At 42.5% G+C, this 17,006-nt stretch overlaps 1 protein-coding gene across 21 annotated transcripts in view; it reads left to right on the forward strand.

The window, feature by feature from the left end:
• KIF16B (kinesin family member 16B) overlaps nucleotides 1-17,006 on the forward strand; it is a 314,926-nt gene that overhangs the window by 199,664 nt on the left and 98,256 nt on the right. For 13 of the 21 annotated variants that reach the window (XR_005377520.1, XR_005377521.1, XR_005377522.1 and 10 more), the window contains 5 exons: nucleotides 208-261; nucleotides 1,994-3,352; nucleotides 7,184-7,336; nucleotides 9,124-9,220; nucleotides 9,949-9,999. Coding sequence is in view for 14 of the 21 variants with exons in the window: in XM_038571562.1 (XP_038427490.1) it covers nucleotides 208-261; nucleotides 1,994-3,352; nucleotides 7,184-7,336; nucleotides 9,124-9,220; nucleotides 9,949-9,999 (1,714 nt within the window). In the remaining 7 variants the exon portion in view is untranslated. Of the gene's footprint in view, nucleotides 1-207; nucleotides 262-1,993; nucleotides 3,353-7,183; nucleotides 7,337-9,123; nucleotides 9,221-9,948; nucleotides 10,000-11,363; nucleotides 13,768-17,006 lie in introns of those variants that run through there. The other 8 variants (XM_038571558.1, XM_038571555.1, XM_038571556.1 and 5 more) reach the window with 2 other exon arrangements.

Raw genomic sequence — 17,006 nt, forward strand, 5'->3', positions numbered from 1 at the left:
AGTTATTTTCAGCACCCCAAAGTACTAATTTCTAATCACAGTCATAGATTAGAGCAAAAAAAAAAAACACTTTTAAACTTGCTAATCCATCATAATTAAAAATAACGGTTAAGCAACAGATACTCTTTGTAATATGCAACTATATACAGAGACTGAGAGAAAAGCTCGTTCCGAAAAGTGACTAATTTTCATTTGATTTTCTATTAGACTTGAATTTGAGCGGCAGCAGCGTGAAGAACTTGAAAAATTGGAGAGTAAAAGGTAAGGTATGTGGGGGGCCAGCTCTGACAGTGCTGTAGTCTGTGGATTCTTGCATTAATCTTCTAGACAGATTCCACTTGGGGTCTGTTTCATGCCCTCCCTCTGGTTCCATGTCAAGTATTTACGGGTCTAATGACTTTGGGTCTTTCCTCTAGGTGGTTACTTGTATCTCATGTTTGATATTTTCAAGTAGTACATCTTCAAATACTTGTAAAAAAGGGGGAAGAGGGTCAGTATGCAAATTTCATGCACTTGTTAAATTTAACACGCCAAGTATATACTTTTTTATATTTAATTCAAATGGATATCCTCATCGGTAATATCACCCAAGGTCTTAGAAAGCCTCTCTTTGCTTTTAAAGGGGAAAGGAGAAAAAATGAGTGGGAAATATCAGAAAGGGAGACAGAACATGAGAGACTCCTAACTCTAGGAAACGAACTAGGGGTGGGAAAGGGGAGGTGGGCGGGGAAGTGGGGGTGAATGGCTGACGGGCACTAAGGGGGGCACTTGATGGGATGAGCACTGGATGTTATTCTATATGTTGGCAAATTGAATACCAATAAAAAAATACATTTATTAAAAAATAAAAATAAAGATCTTTGCTTTTGTTGTTTGGCCATTTGTATTCCCCTTCTATAATTTGCTTCTTTATATTCTTTGCTCACTTTTCTCCAGGGTGTGTGTGTGTGTGTGTGTGTGTGTGTGTGTGTGTGGTTGTTTAGCTGATTTGGAGAGGGTTTTTTTGGTATGTTCTGAATGTAATTATCTGATAATACTAAGTATTTTCTCCTTTTTCTCCCCTCCATCCTATATTTAACAAGCCAAGAAATGGAGCAAGGATAGATATTAGAGTAGAAACTAAAGCCACAGAAAATCTACAGGTTGGATATTTATTTTCTGGAATCTGGAGTGTAGGTGTTACAAATGAATTAGTTTAGCTTCTAGCATCATATAAGATAGGTCTTAGATGGGTCAGGAGTTGGAGACCATGTATTGATACTTCTGCATGCCCTTTATTTTTGCTTTGGAGGCCATCCCAACTTCAAAACACAGATTTAGCGCTTGGTAGGGATCATTTGTTTTCCAAGACCAAACATGACATATAACCCCTGTGGCCATGCATCTCAGTATTCTAATGATGACCCCTGTTATTTTCAGAGTTACATGTTAATAAACTAATATTTTGAGCCATTTGATGATTACTGTTTATCCTAAACTAGTGATTAAATGCTAAGTAGCATGTGGTTATTTGAGCTGGAACAATGAACTGTTGATTGTCTTGACTTTGATATTTGACCCCAATGAGTTGAGGACAGCATAAGCATTTTTATTTAATGTCATTCTGTAACTGAATTTCTATTGAGTTTTAGCCATTGGGCTGAATAAAATTATTCACATTTAAATTTAAATTGGGCACGGTTCTTTCTCTTTGAGCTCAGGGGGCTTTTAAAATTATATCATGCATAACACATTATGCTTATAGACTCTACAAAGAAATGATATCAGAGGCTACTTCAGGAGATTAGGCAAATGATATGTTGGATAGTTACAGAGTAAAAAAGTTAAGCAGTGTGCTGCTGGAAATTAAAAGGAAAGCAGTTTGCCCCCACTTTTTATTCTTACTGAAGGGTTTGACTTTGTGTTGTATGTCCATTTTCAGAATATCTCAGTTAGGGAAAAGTCATTTGTCCATAGCACTCAGATGATGATCAGTCAACATTTGGCATTTCAGGAAACTCATAGAAGAAATGGAAGAGAAGCAAAAGTCAGATAAGGCAGAATTGGAGCGAATGCAGCAGGAGGTGGAGACCCGGCGTAAGGAGACAGAGATCGTCCAGCTCCAGATCCGAAAGCAGGAGGAGAGCCTCAAACGCCGCAGCTTCCATATTGAGAGCAAACTGAAGGATTTGCTCGCTGAAAAGGAAAAGTTTGAAGAGGAAAGGCTGAGGGAGCAGCAGGAAATCGAGCTGCAGAAGAAGAAGCAAGAGGAAGAGAGCGTTCTCCGAGTCAAGGAAGAGCTCCAGCGGCTCCAAGAACTCAACAACAATGAGAAGGCCGAGAAGCTTCAAATCTTTCAAGAGCTGGACCGGCTGAAAAGGGAGAAGGATGAGCAGTATGCCAAGCTCGAATTGGAGAAGAAGAGGCTGGAGGAGCAGGAGAAGGAGCAGGTCATGCTCGTGGTGCATCTGGAAGAGCAGCTGCGTGAGAAGCAGGAGATGATCCGGCTCCTGCGGCAAGGGGAAGTGCAGCGGGTGGAGGAGGAGAAGCGGGATCTGGAAGGCATCCGAGAGTCCCTCCTTCGGGTGAAGGAAGCCCGGGCTGAAGGGGAGGATGATGGTGAGGAGTTAGAAAGGGCTCAGCTCCATTTCTTAGAGTTTAAGAGAAGGCAGTTGGTCAAGCTAGCCAACTTGGAGAAGGACCTGGTCCAGCAGAAGGACCTCCTGAGAAAAGAAGTTGAAGAGGAACAGGAACTCCTAGAGCGTTTAAAATCTGCAGAAGAGGAAGACTCTAGGTTATTGAAGAAAAATGATGCTAGCATCACGAACGTTACCCTGCTGGCTCGAAATGTGGAGAAGATAAAGCCAGCAGAATATAGGCTGCAGTATAAAGAACGCCAGCTCCAGTACCTGCTGCAGAATCATTTGCCAACCCTGTTGGAAGAAAAGCAGAGAGCGTTTGAAATCCTTGACAGAGGTCCCCTTGGCTTAGACAACACTCTTTATCAAGTGGAGAAAGAGATGGAAGAAAAAGAGGAACAGCTTGCCCAGTACCAGGCCAACGCGAGCCAGCTGCAGAAGCTCCAGGCCACCTTCGAATTCACTGCCCACATTGCACGTCAGGAAGAAAAGGTGAGGAAGAAGGAAAAGGAGATCCTTGAGTCTCGGGAGAAGCAGCAGAGGGAGGCGCTGGAGCGAGCTGTGGCCAGGCTGGAGAGGAGGCACTCAGCCCTGCAGAGGCGCTCCACCCTGGGCCTGGAGATCGAGGAGCAGAGGCAGAAGCTCGCCACGCTCCACAGCAGCAGCAGCGAGCAGTCTGGGCTCCAGGCCAGCCTGGAAGCTGAACAGGAAGCCCTGGAGAAGGACAGGGAGAGGTGAGACTGGGAAGGGAGAGCACGGCATGCTGTGGGTGCCAAGTGATGGCGACTTTTCTAGCCCTCCCAGTGTGACTCTGTCTCTTAAAAAAAGTAATTCTTTTTTACCCGTGTATTCTCTAATACACCAACAAATGGTTTTAGTCAAACAAAAGTGAGAAAGCACCCCTAAACATTTTCTTTCTCCTTAGGATCCTTCCTCATTTTAGAATCGTTGGCCTACAGTTATTGAAAAAAATACACTAAGGAAACCAAAGGCCTTGTCCATCACTCCACTGACCTATGGAATGTGAATGTTCTCGTGTTTGATAGGATAGCCTCTAGTCTGCCCCCTCCTTTGCGTCCCTCCCCTTCCCCCCCATCCCTCCTTTGGCTCTGGTATCTCCTTTTCTCTTTCCCTTCCCTTCCCTTCCCTCCTCTTTTTTTCCTTCTCTCCATCCCCTTCCTCATCCCATCCCACCCCTCTGAATTTTTCCTGTTTCCCCACTCCTACAACCTCACCATGGGCTTAAAATCATCTCTGCAACTAGCGCTAGTTACCGTAAAACACCATCCCTTCCTTCACAGTACCATGTGCTAATGTCTACACCTGCTGGGAAACTGAAAACAGCCCCTTCTCCCACCTCTCTTGATTCATAATATTTGCGGGAGGCCCCAGGATTCTGCATTAAAAAATAAACTAAACAAAATTCTCCAGGTGATTCTGAACACAGTGATATTTTTAAGCAGATGTGGTGAAGATTTACTCATGTTACTTTTGGTGTTGTGAAAAATAAAACTAGGGATTAGCACTATTTCCGTGGTAAAGAAAGAGTATCTCCTCCTACCAATTCCCTGTTACCAGGCTTCCCACACTAGGTCCTCAAAAGGAATCAGTAGTGAATTCAAGAACACTTTTTCTGGTAGCCTAGCAGATGTGATACCAAGACTCCCAGAAATCTGTAGGCTGCCTGGTGTGTAAACATCACCTGATTTGTTGTCCTACATGGGAGCTTCATACCCTGGCCCAGCCCCATTCTGTCTGGCTGGCCTTGGCAGGCTCTTTAATCTTTGGGCCTCAGAATCCTCGCTCTAACAAGAAGGGGGCAGAGGAGATCAGGGCCTGTTCACTTTCTTTAGCTCCAGACTCTTCGATCAGTTGAGATTTTACCTGAAGCCCAGGTTGGAGGGCCTAGGCTCTCTAGCATTCCAACCACCCACAGCACCTCCTGAGGAGCTACAGCTGAAGCCTGGTTGGCTGGCTTGTAGGAGCCCAGCTTGACATTGGCAGAGGCCTGGGATCCATATAGATGACGAAGCAAGACCTACTGTGAGGCTGGAGCCTCCCTCCATCATCTTGCCTGAACAGGTTGGGCAAACTCCCTTTGAAATGATCTGCTTCTACTGTGAGTTCTGTTTACCTTTGCTCTCTGGTAATTCCCTCTGGCAAAACAGCAAGAAATAACAATCAAAAACCATAATGCTATTACTTCAGAGAAATAGGTTGGAGGTTTAAGAAAATGATTGCAGGTATGTTATGTAAATGAAATTGCTGGACAAAGCTCCAGCCCCAGGAAATTTAAAGTAGTGAAGGGCACACTCAATTTATATCTGGCAGTGTGCAGTAAGAATGCAGCATGAGCTTTTAGCTTGATATCTAGCTTTTGTCAACCGACTTCAGTCCCTGGCCATTTAGTATTAATACTCTATTATAGCAGATACAGTATTGTGATTTTCCATGGAAGTGATTTCCCAGTGTCAGCGTTCCTCCAGAAGCCACACAAAGGATGCTTTTAGTTTCATGTGTTTTGATGGAGTAGACTTTGCTAAGACCTAATTCAGGCCAGCAAATTCTGAGCTCTTTGCTCTGGCTGTGTTGCTCCTGCAGCTTTTTGTGGTTATTGGTTTTGTGTGTCATTACCTCTCTGGGTTCTCATGGCTAAGCCAGGGCCTGCCGTGCAGCCCAAGTCAGCCACTTGTGAAACCCCCCAAGTGCAAAATTTTAAATTCATGTGGAACCAGATCAGACAACAGTGAACCGAACTCAGCTTTCCTTTTTTGGCTTCCTTATAAACAAGATTCAGCTCATTCTCTGTCCTCTTTTCCACCCAGTGGTTATATAGCCACTGGGGACAAGTGTCATGCAGATAGAAGGTAGCAGATCTACTTACCATCCCCTCTGGGCCACTGTGTCCTCTTATCTACGGGCCCCAGAGCAGTGGCCCAGGCAGGCCAGCTCTTCATCTGTGCTGAGACTGTTTTCTTGGGGTGCCTTTCCCTTGCCACCTATATAAATCCCTTTGGGGCTTCAAGGCCCCGCACCAAACCCTTTGTTTTTGGAGTCTTTTTCATTGCTGCCAGTGCTGAAGGATGTCCTTGAACAACTCTAGTAGGTGTCATCTTAGTTATGAACGTTGGCAGTTGGCCCCTTAACATCAATTTTTTATGCTTTTTTTCTTCTTCCTTTGAAAATACTTCATACTGTGCAAGTTGATGCTTGGTAAGTACTTGCTCATCAATAGACACATGAAGGGCTGAGTTAAGCTGGGTATTGCCTTCTATGGAATCCGTGAGTACTGACCCTGGTGACCTTGACATTTCTGAGGATTAAGAACTTGGCGCTCATGTCCAGGATAGAGCAGTCAAATTGCTGCTGGTAACACCGGAGAGCCGGCAGTATTGTGGTGCACCAGAATCTCTGAAGTTTGAATCTGAAGGAGTTTGGAAGACTAATTGATTCTCTCATTTGGGGTATGAAGAAATTGAGACCCAGATTTCATTAATTTGCCCAAGTTCACACAATGAGTGAGCTGTAGCCCCTAGCTGGGTCTCATGTTTCTGGGGCTAAATTTACTGGCAAGTTTAGCCCTCTGGTCTCATGGCCCTGAATTCAAGCATGCCAGGGCTAGCAGGAGAATGGCCTTACACACACTTGACCTCATACTGAATGTATCATTTATCATTAGAAATACATGTTTGGTTCTACCATTTATGGTGTATTTTAATTTCTCAAGATGATTACCTTGCTTTCTTAGCAAGTTCCCTTTTCTACATCCTCTTCCTTAACCAAAGTGGATTCTTAGTTTTCATGACTTAGGCCTTTGTTCATACTACTTCCTTTCTTTTTTTTTTTTTTTTTTTTTAAGATTTTATTTATTCTTGAGAGACACGGAGAGAGAGAGGGAGAGAGGCAGAGGTGGAGACAGGCAGAAAGAGAAGCAGGCTTCCTGCAGGGAGTCCATTGTGGGACTTGATCCCAGGACCCCGAGATCACAACCTGAACCAAAGGCAGACACTCGCCACTGAGCCACCCTGGTGCCCCTGTTCATACTATTATCTGCATCTGGGGAAGCCTTCACCCTCATCTCCAAATGTTCAAATTCCCACTGGTCCCTGAAGACTCAACTTGAAATTGCCTTAACTATGTGGATTCTCCTAGATGGGTGGTTTTTAAAAATTCTTTAAACCTTAAATCTCTTTTTTCAAATAGAAGTATTTAGGGGGATCTCAATGTGTAGTCAAAGACCAACTGTTTCATTGAAGCAGTGGTGGGCTCAGAATCCTGCATATCTACCTCAGAGGATTGGCTCAGAGCACAGTAGAGATATCTTTGCCCTTGAGAATCAACTCTCTCCAACTTTTGGGCCCCTGCAGCATTTTTTCTGAACCCTTCTTGTGGTTTGTTATCACCTTATACCTTGTGTGATGAGGCATCTTTTCTACTAGAAAGTAAAGCTCTTTGCAAAGAGTGTTTGGCTTGATCCCCCATGTTTCTAGAACAATGTCCCACCTATTGAAGATGCTCAGGAAATACTGTTAATAAATGAATTAATGTAAATCCTGTCTCTGTAGATTAGAGCACGAAATCCAGCAGTTGAAGCAGAAGATCTGTGAGGTTGATGGTGTTCAAAAAGGGCATCATCGGACCTTGGAGGGGAAGGCTCCTTCTCCCAGCTTGCCATCCAGTACTGAGAAGTCACACCTGGTCCCTCTGATGGATGCCAGGTACTGGACATTAAACTGATGCCAGCCCTACCTGTGATGTGATTTAGTAACTCACTGTACCACACATTGTCCAGTTTGCATAGGGAGGGATCCATCCAAGGCAACAAGTGGTAGGTGGGAAGAGGTATCATTTGACGAAAACCAAAGACCGGAGGACTGGTCAGCCCAATCCAGGGAATGCTGGTGCTACGTTGTGTGAGGAGGTAGAATTAGAAGGTTCAGGGAAACCACCTCCGCCAGGAAGGAATGTACCAAGGCCAGGTGAGAGGAAGTAATGGGCAGAGTTAATTGGACCATACCAAGAAGGAGGACCTTGTGCTGACAGTTAATTTATGGAGGTCATTAATTACAAACAGTTGAAGTGTGTTACAAAAGCTGTACCAGTGTATTCAGAATGATCATGAACAACATATACATCTGATTCTGCTATAGCAAAATCATTTTCAACTTGAGTGGCATTGTAAATTGTTCTGTGGCTTAGAGATTTCAGATAAATTGACTTAATCATTCTTTGCCCATAAGAAAATGGATTATTTTCCTCAACTCCAGCTGTTTCATGGCAATATGTGTTTGGATATCAAAATGCATTCAGAATGCTAGGAGCCTCTGTATCCTCTTAAACCTAGGTCTGCATGTTTAAAAAGATCCAGAGAAGTAATTCATTTGTAAGTGCCCTCGGCTCTGGGTCAGCCATGTATGATTTTCCTTTCAGTTCTGAAAGGTGACTACCACATTTTATTACCCTATCCATTCTTCTATACTATTTCACCTAAAATATTCATCTCTTTACCTAGCATTTCAGAAAATCATCGAGACATGGCCAGTAGTAGAGAAATGTTTCTAGGACTGTGCATGTGTTTAGAGAGATGAAGCCAGATTTTTGTTTCGTGTGCTAAGACGTAAACATGCAAAATAGTTCATGTTAAGTAATCCATCTAATCAGTGTTTCTCTAACTGGGAGAGGGAGAGTGTAGAAGTAAGCAAGCCTTCCATGTAGGCAGCCTGAGCCATAGAAGGATTTTAGCTGGAACTAAAATTCTCTGGTCTCCCTGGTTCCTCTGGGTGGATGGTTGTACTTCCTACAATTTCATCTTTGTTCTCTAGGGTACCAGATGTTCAGTTGACAACTGCCTTAGTAGTTGGCCGTTTCGTGCTTCCACTGTCTTGGCCCACACCAGGCAGTTTGAAAGGTAGAGAGGCCTTTAAAATGTGGTTTACCCCAGCCAGCTGCCAATGGAGAGAGAAGACAGAGTAGAAACAGTTCAAGCCATTGTTCCTTTGGAATAGTGGAGATCCATAGAGATCTTGTCCACTTCCTGCCCCTCTCCCCACTTTAATCCTCTTACATGACTTTGTGATGTAAGAAATAACTATCACTGTTTTGCATAAGAGGGTAGTGAGGCTTGATGAGTGAAGTGCTGGGTCTCAGAGTCAGGTCTTTGGCCTTGGAGCCTTCTGAAACCAGTGTCTGTGATTCTCCTCTGCCCCGCAGCAGGGGGTCCACCAAGCAAGTCCAAGAGAGATTTGGATGGGATTACCTACTCTCACTTTTTATCCTCAACATTCTGTTATTTGTTCAGCACTTTCTTATTTGGGAAAACCCAGATAGTGAACACATGGCACTAGATTTCTTAGGAAGTAGAAAAATGTTCCAGGTCCTGAGTCATTATGTTTGGCATTTAGAGTGAGAAAGTTCCTTGTTTTGAAGGGCAGAATTAAGAAAGGATCTCATATGCCCTTTGTGGTTAGAAGTCTTTAACCACGACCCCAATATCTGTTGTTTTCAGGATCAATGCTTACATTGAAGAAGAAGTCCAAAGACGACTTCAGGATCTACATCGCGTGATTAGTGAGGATGCTGATGCATCTGCAGATGTGGTGAAGGTGAGCTGAGGGAGCCAAGTCATATGTCATTCATTTTCAAGATGACCTTGCCATAAGGTGGTGGTGGTGGCGATGATGGTGGCAGTGATGGGCTCCTTTATTATTGTTTGTCCGTGAGAAAATTGAGATGCAAAATGTTCTAGAAGAATTACATATTGCTTGGGTGGAGCTCAACAGGTTATAAATAGTGTTGATTCAAGAGATACTTTATTTTAAAATTTTGTTCTCCTGGGGAAAATTCTTAAATGAATATAAAGTCTCCCAAAACATTTTATTTACTTTGTTTGATTCTACATGTAACGTTTTTCTGTTTTCTCCAAAAATATAACCAATTTCCTTAAGTATTTAATTTTGCTTGATAAATTATCCCAAGTAGATATGTAATTTTGCTTTTGAGAAGATACATATTTGCGATGTTGATTTTTATTAAAATAAAAACATTTCACTCCTATTCTGCAACCTAAGAAAACTTCCTAAGGAAATTTTGCTTATAATATTAGTCTTAGAATTTTAAAAGTAGGAACAGATGCCTCAGTTCCCTTACAGTCAGGTGGATCGATAGAGTAGTGTTTACCATGGGAATATAAATTGTATAGAGGGCTGTCATTGTTGAGCAAGTATGCTTCTTTAGAATTTTGTTCCCATAAATATTTCTAATCAAATCAGTTTCTTTTCCCTGTATGAACAAGCTATAATTTAATATAGAGGGCTTTTTATTTTCTTATCAGGATAATGAGAAACTCCACAATGGCACCATTCAACGCAAGCTAAAATATGAGGTAGGTAATGATTTTTCAGATTGATAAGGTCGCCTTAAATTATGGCATGCTTGTGTGATTAAATTTTCTTAATGTTTAGTTGCATAATTAGAATTTTGAAGTCCCAGTGAGATTAATGGCTAATAGGGAAGGCAAGCTATTATATGGACTTAAAATTAAACGGAATCCTGCAGGTTGAAAGTGCTTTGACTTTATTTGAATGACATATGACTGTGGTGGAGGCTCCTTGCCCAGTTTTTCATTTGTAACAGTATCCTTTCCTTTCCCTTGGTCTGTATTTAAAAGACAGAATTATAAAATCAGAATCAGATATGGGGTTTGGAAATGAAACTGAGTACTTCGTGATGTTTTAAAAACCCAGCTCATTTTATAGACTGTGAGTTGGCAGTAGTACAAAGGACATACTCCTGATTGATTAGCTTATTTATCTGGTGGATTGTCAAACTGAGGTTTATTTGGGCATACGATTTGTGAGGTTTTACTTGTATTTTCCTCCACTGAGGCACTTGTCCTTCCCATACATTCCTAAACTAAACAACAACAACAACAACAAAAGAAACCCCAAAAGTACTAGATGGTAGAAGTCTACAGTTGGCACCCATACATTACAGAGAGCAAGAGGTAAGATGGTGGGAGTTCCACACGAAGCTTTACTGACTTTGGCTACTGCTACACATCCTTTCCAGTTATGCAGTAATGACGTTATCTTCCTCCGTCTCCCTAGCAGACTTCCTTGGGAAGAGGAGGACATTGCCCTTCATTTCTTTGTATCTAAGAGCCTGGCCTATAGTGGGCGTCCTATAGGCCTTTCACCCTGCTGATTTGTAGCTATGGCAATGGAGGTCTAACCAGGGCAGGTATAATTAAGAATTCCTGTGAAGTGAGCCAAGAGGCAAGAGAGAGATGACCAAGGTTGAAATGCTTGTCCATTTCTTTTGGCCTTGTCATCTGACTGTCATTAAGTATGCCTGATGCCATTTACATTTTGGATATATGGTAAAAGACTTATTTTCACAACTAAATCTGACTTTTTGAAAATCGAATCAAAGATCTTAGGATTTATTTTGGAGCAATTGAAATGTTAGACCAAGAAATGGATACTGTGGATCAATCCCATGCAGTGTATTTCTATCAAATACTCAGCAATTTGTAAGATAAATAATATGGAAATTGACATTCTATTTGTGAATCAGATCATCTGTTCTTAAATCACATATTAATCATATGAATGGCTTAGGCTTTCAATTTAACCTCTGCATTAATCTACACAATGAAACCAATGACTGCAAGAATTTTCATGTGCCAAAGATTTGCAAAAGGTGCCTCCACATTCCCATTTCAACTGTTTTTGACATCTTGAACAGAAAAGGCGTCTTGTCCCACTGCGGCCCAGAGATGTTCCTGACACTTCCAGCAGAGAAGAGGGGAGGGAGTTGGATCAGAACCACCACCAAGATCATCCCTTGGCATGGAGCATCTCAGGCTCTATGGCTCCCTTCTCAGAATCACAAGAGAGAGCCCAGCAGCAAGGCCATCAGTCCTCAGTGTATGAGCTGCTGCAGAACAGTGATTGCAGACCTGGTCATCTTGCATCCGCAGGCTGTTTTCAACCAAAATGTTTCAGTCTACCTGAAATCACTTCCCTTAACAAAAGCAACACCAGTGACATAAAACATTTTCAGCGTAGGTCAGGAAATTTCTGTGAGCTGATGACTCATAAAGATGAGTACAGCTTGGGAATCAAGTCTGGCTGGACTTTGCTGCAAGATTTGTGCCAAGAATTATCTATGAATAATGGAGGCAAGCAGACCAGGCAAAGCAAGTTACTCTTTGTCCTCTCTGAAAACATTCCTAGTGAGGAAAGTGCCTCCCACAATGTTCCTCATGGTGCACCAACCTCAAAGTTTTGTGGTGCGCAAAAAGTTGAGAGAGAGTTAGCTGCTAAAAAAGTTAACTCTCCACAGTCCCTGATGAATACCAACACAGAAGCAACCAGTGGGTTGGGCTATTTTTACCACAGACTCTCAGACCTTTATAAAGATACCTGCAGTCACCTGCTGCAGTCTGGCACAGAGGTGATCCGCCTAGTCAGGCACGTGGGGAGCCTGCGTGACCCCAGTGAGCTCACCTCCCATGTGATCACATTTATCAGAAGACTGCCATTTCTGAAACACTTTCCCCTAGACACATCCCTGAAGACACACGGACTGTCAGCAGAGTCTCATTCTTTCCCTGGAGAAGCTCAAGTGGGCAGCAGCAACAGTGAGGAGGCAGGTGCTGCTTGGCCAGGAGAGAGCTCTGCGCCTTTCAGAGCCCCAGGCCTCACTGTGGCCTCTGCGCCTGCGGGATCCCCAGGCTCCTTCCTGAGCTCAGTCTGCCACCTAGAATACGAAGGTGCTACACAGAGTTGTGCATTTAAGCAGACCCTGGTGCAGTTTCCAGCCCAGATGCTGAAACTTCAGGAGCACCCTTTAGAAGACTTTCTTGAGCACGTGGCTTGCTCCCTACCAGAACTTGTGAGTGATGTGAACAAAGTGCAGGGTGTTTACTGGCTTGCTGTTGCCACCTATACTGAACCTGACCCGCAACCAGCGTGTTTTCTCCTGCTTCATTCCATCTTATACACTTTGGTTCTGTCAGATAACCCGTCAGGCTCAGTGGCTGTTTTTCATTCTCTACCTCTTTCTGGACTAGAGGAGATTCAAATTGGCTTTGGTGGGCAGAGCATTAGATTCCTGGGCTCTACAGAGAGTCTGCTGCTCACTGTATTTAGTTACAACAAAGACCTCTGTCAGCAGATATGCCGTGACCTCCTGGGTGTCCTGATGCCTGAGTCTGATGTTGCTGCCTGTACTAACCATCCTTTGTTCCAACAAGATCTGGTTGAGCTCTCTCTGGATTGGAAAGCAGAAGTCCCTGATTTAGTTTTGGCAAATGGAGTTCGGTTGTCATCCAGATTCCGGAATACCTTGGTTGACATGATTTATATTCTTCATGGAAACATGGAAGTCAACGTCCCCTCTCTGGCAGAGGTTCAGTTATTGCTCTACACGACTGTCAGAGTTGAGGGTGACCCTGGCCCAGACCAGTGCCAGTCGTTGGTCCTTCTAAACACCCACATTGCCCTTCTGAGGGAAGATCGAGTTTTCTATCCCCGCACTCAGTCTCTAAACATACCTCCTCCACGAACACAATTTGACGTGACCAGATGCTGTGCTTTAAGCGAATTCAGGTGTGTTGTTGTTCCAGAGGAGAAAACATTGTCAACCGTTGAACTTGTCTTCTTCAATAAACACAAAGTCTCATCGGGTTCAAGAAATGGTGCTAAGCACTTTGAGGAAGCGCAGAACGTCCAGTTATTCACCGGCATGCTGTGTCTTCAGGGCAGTCAGAACGTGGCACCTGATGTCTGGAAAATGACCCTCAGCTCTCATGATGAGGCTCTGTGGCTCATCTCACATTTGACAAGGCTCAAAGGAGGAAACTTGTAAAAATATTCTGCATGTTTTTTGAGATTTTTAATAAAATGAACATTATGTTAATAGTCAAGGACTAGGAATATCTCTGTGATTTAAAATTGGAAAAGTGCAGACCTCTAAAATTGAAAATGTAAATATTTTAAATATCTACAATAAAAGAGAAATAGGGGATAGCTGAGCACTGATAAAATATCTTTATCACCACTCTGCTTCATTTTCTTGAACCTCAGCCTTGTAAATTTGGGTCTGCCTCATTATTTGTGAGGTGATTAAAGCATTTCTGATTGTTTTTGGCTTCATGTCGACTTATAGTATGGTGCCTTGGAATCTTTTTGTGTCTGTTGGATTCCGGCAGGCTAATTTGTGCTGCTTGAAAAAGTGCCCGGTTGGCAGTGACCTTCACTGACATCTTCCGTTTTAGCCGTGATTAGGACAGCTCTGTAGCAGAGCACATTAGTAATGCATCAAGCTTCCTGGAAGGACCCAGGGATTTAAAATACCCTCCCCTCACTCTAATACATGGAATGGAGACAGCGCCACATGCCCTGCCCTGCCATGTCTTCTTCCTCAGTTAATTGCCTTTTCCTTCCTTTTTTCAGACTTTTTGACTATTGCTTTCCAACCTATGTGATTTCAGCTCCTTACTTATTGGTTTAGTTTTGACTACCCTTCCCACATGCCACATGCCAGTTCTTTCTCTGAGCCTTTGTTAGTTCTGTCCTAGAAAGGCTTTTCATCTTCAAGTCTAACTTTTTCTAACAGCTCCTTTAAGTGATTTTATCAGCCGTAGGGTCACCCCAGAAGGCATTCAGCACTTTCCCCTGGCTGCCCTCCCTCTCTGCCTCCCGTCTAATCCATCATCACTCATAACCTCTGACCAAGGTGTTCTTCTGGCCAGAGTCGGTTGGTGTGCTGGCCTCCCTTCTGAGATGGGTCACACCCATAAGTGGCCTCAGGTACATCTCTCTTCACAGCGTACCATCTGATGGTACTCAGCTGCCTTCCTCCTCTGTGAGAGGCCTGAAACTGGGCTCTCCAGAATCTTTCTGTCCTTTGGGTGACCCTTTCTTTTTTACCACCTCTGTTCAACATTCTTATGAGGAATCGGGTTCCATGCCTTATATTTATTAGTTATTTCATCAAATCCTGGGTTGCTCAGCCAGGGCTCTCCTGTTTCTTAGGCGTGTAATGTTCTACTGAATTCCAAAGTCTTAGAAGGAGGGAGGTGTATTCTTCACTGCTCCATCCTCCCTCTCCCACTTCCAGCCAGGATCATGCCAAGCTCATGGTAACTACTCAGCGAATGTCATAGGCAGTTGAACAAAGTGATTCTCTGAAGCCATTTATTTTAACTCTGGCATGTAGAGGCCATTCTCTGCTCTGGGCAGACCCTTGGATAAAAATGTGCAACGTAAATGTCATAGCCCCCCTCTTCATGTCTACTCTTAATTGACAATAGGAGCAGTGTCAAAGCTTTTAACCCATCCTAAAACTCACCATCTCCCTTCAGCCGGGAAGTACAGACCTTCCCTCTTTCCCCATCACGGTTAGCAAGCTACTTAATGTAGTCTACATCTCATCATTAATTTTCCTCTATCCAGGTCTGGGGCAGCAAACAGAAAAGGGCAGGAAACTGGAGAGCACATTAGGATACACACACGGGTGGCTGCTGCGTCTGCAGTAACCCAGTGGAAGCGTTTTGTCTTTTTGAGGCAATAGAATTAAAATGTTTTTAGATGGCCTGTTTTTAGGCCTGTTTTTATAACTTCCACCCTCCACCCAATACGTACATACACACACACCCTATTGCCTTATACATGAAGATGTTTGAGTCTCTGCTGAGGACCTCATTAAAATTAGTTTGTCACATTCTTGGCTGGAAGATCATCTGTTGAAGAAATTTCTCCAATGAACCATGGTGGTCTTCTAATATCAATAATTTTCACCTTATTTCAATTTTTTTGTTTTTTTTTTCAGCAAATGCTTTCTTAAAAATTGCCCCATTGGGTATTTTCTCAAATATCCTTGATAAGAACAGAATTAATGATTATGAAGAGCAGAGGGAGTGAAATTTAAGATGTCAGCAGAGGGATTCTATAGTTGGAAGGGAAACAGTACAAAAATTTTAACAGAGTCAAACATATTAGACTCACTGTCTTCATAGGTTAAAAAAAAACCATAATTCTACTAGGTTAAAACAACTAATGTTCATAGATAGAGCATGCAGCAGATATGAGTATTGTATAAAAATTGTATTACTCATTTATAACTTCTTCAGTCTACTTTATGATCCAGGCAGGCCACAATGAAGATTACCTTCAGACCTCACCACATAATAGAAGCAACCTCTGGCAATTCAAATTTTACATGTCTCTTCTCTCACCTAAACATACTTTTTACCTTGAGATCAAATATGATCCCTGATAGGAAAATTTGATTTGCTCTTCATGAAGTAAGTACTAAGGTTGTCATTCCTTAGGGTTGTCCCTATAGAAGGCAGCATGGTGTTTGCACCATTATCCACTGTAACTTCAATTCTGGTGGCCTGCCTCCATCTCCACTGGCTCAATGTTTAGGAGTTCTGAGCCCATGATGCTACAATAGGGAACAGGTGTCAGTATCTCCATATCCAGCCTAACGTGGGATCTTCTCAGTTACATTGAGTTCCTGCATCAAAAAAAAAAACAAAAAACAAAATAGGTTCATACATACTTTGTTATGTGGCATTTCCATTGTTACTGAATAGGCATAAACATTTACATTGTGGAACTTGTTAATGAATTCTAGACAATACCTCTTTGAGTACTTTGAAACAGTGATTTCATCTGAATTTGATTAAAATCCATTTTGCTCACAGCTGCCTGTTTTACAGACTTGTGGTTGGCAGGGTAAATTTATTTGGTCTTTGTTGAAAAACATTTCAAAACAATTTGTCTTCCCTTTCTCATTACTTAAAAAATGTAAGTGCGTCCTTTGGAGAGAATACTTATGCCTCCCAGCAGTAGTAATTACGGTAATTTTTATTTACATTCTTTTTCCTAAATGATTTCAAGTTTTGAATGATAAATAGATTAGAGCACTTTTATTAATGCTTCTTTGAAGGTCAAGCAGTCTTATTGGTTAAACTAGTTTCTTGTGAGGTTATTTTGAGGTTATTTTGTTAATTTAGTTACACAGTTTCCAGTATGCATCTTAGACAATTCTGCTTCATTATTTATCTTTTGTAATAGATATTACAGATATTATATCAGTCAGCTATTGCCAGTAACCAGCTGCCTCCCACCTCAATTTTAGTGGCATATAAAAAAAAAAAAAGCTTTCATTTCTTACTAATGGTTTGTAAATAGGTTGAGGTAGCTTTACTAAAGGCTACAGATCATCTGCAGTTCAGATGAGGTTAGTCTATTCATGATATATCATCTTGAGGTCTGTGCTGGAGGGTCAGTGGCTATCATAATGATGAAGCATAGAAGATGTTGATGCGTCAGTCTGCCAGCGTCCCATTGGCCAACACAAGTCATGCAACCA

Source organism: Canis lupus, chromosome 24 (genome assembly GCF_011100685.1).
Source record: "Canis lupus familiaris isolate Mischka breed German Shepherd chromosome 24, alternate assembly UU_Cfam_GSD_1.0, whole genome shotgun sequence".
Lineage (NCBI taxonomy): Eukaryota > Metazoa > Chordata > Mammalia > Carnivora > Canidae > Canis > Canis lupus.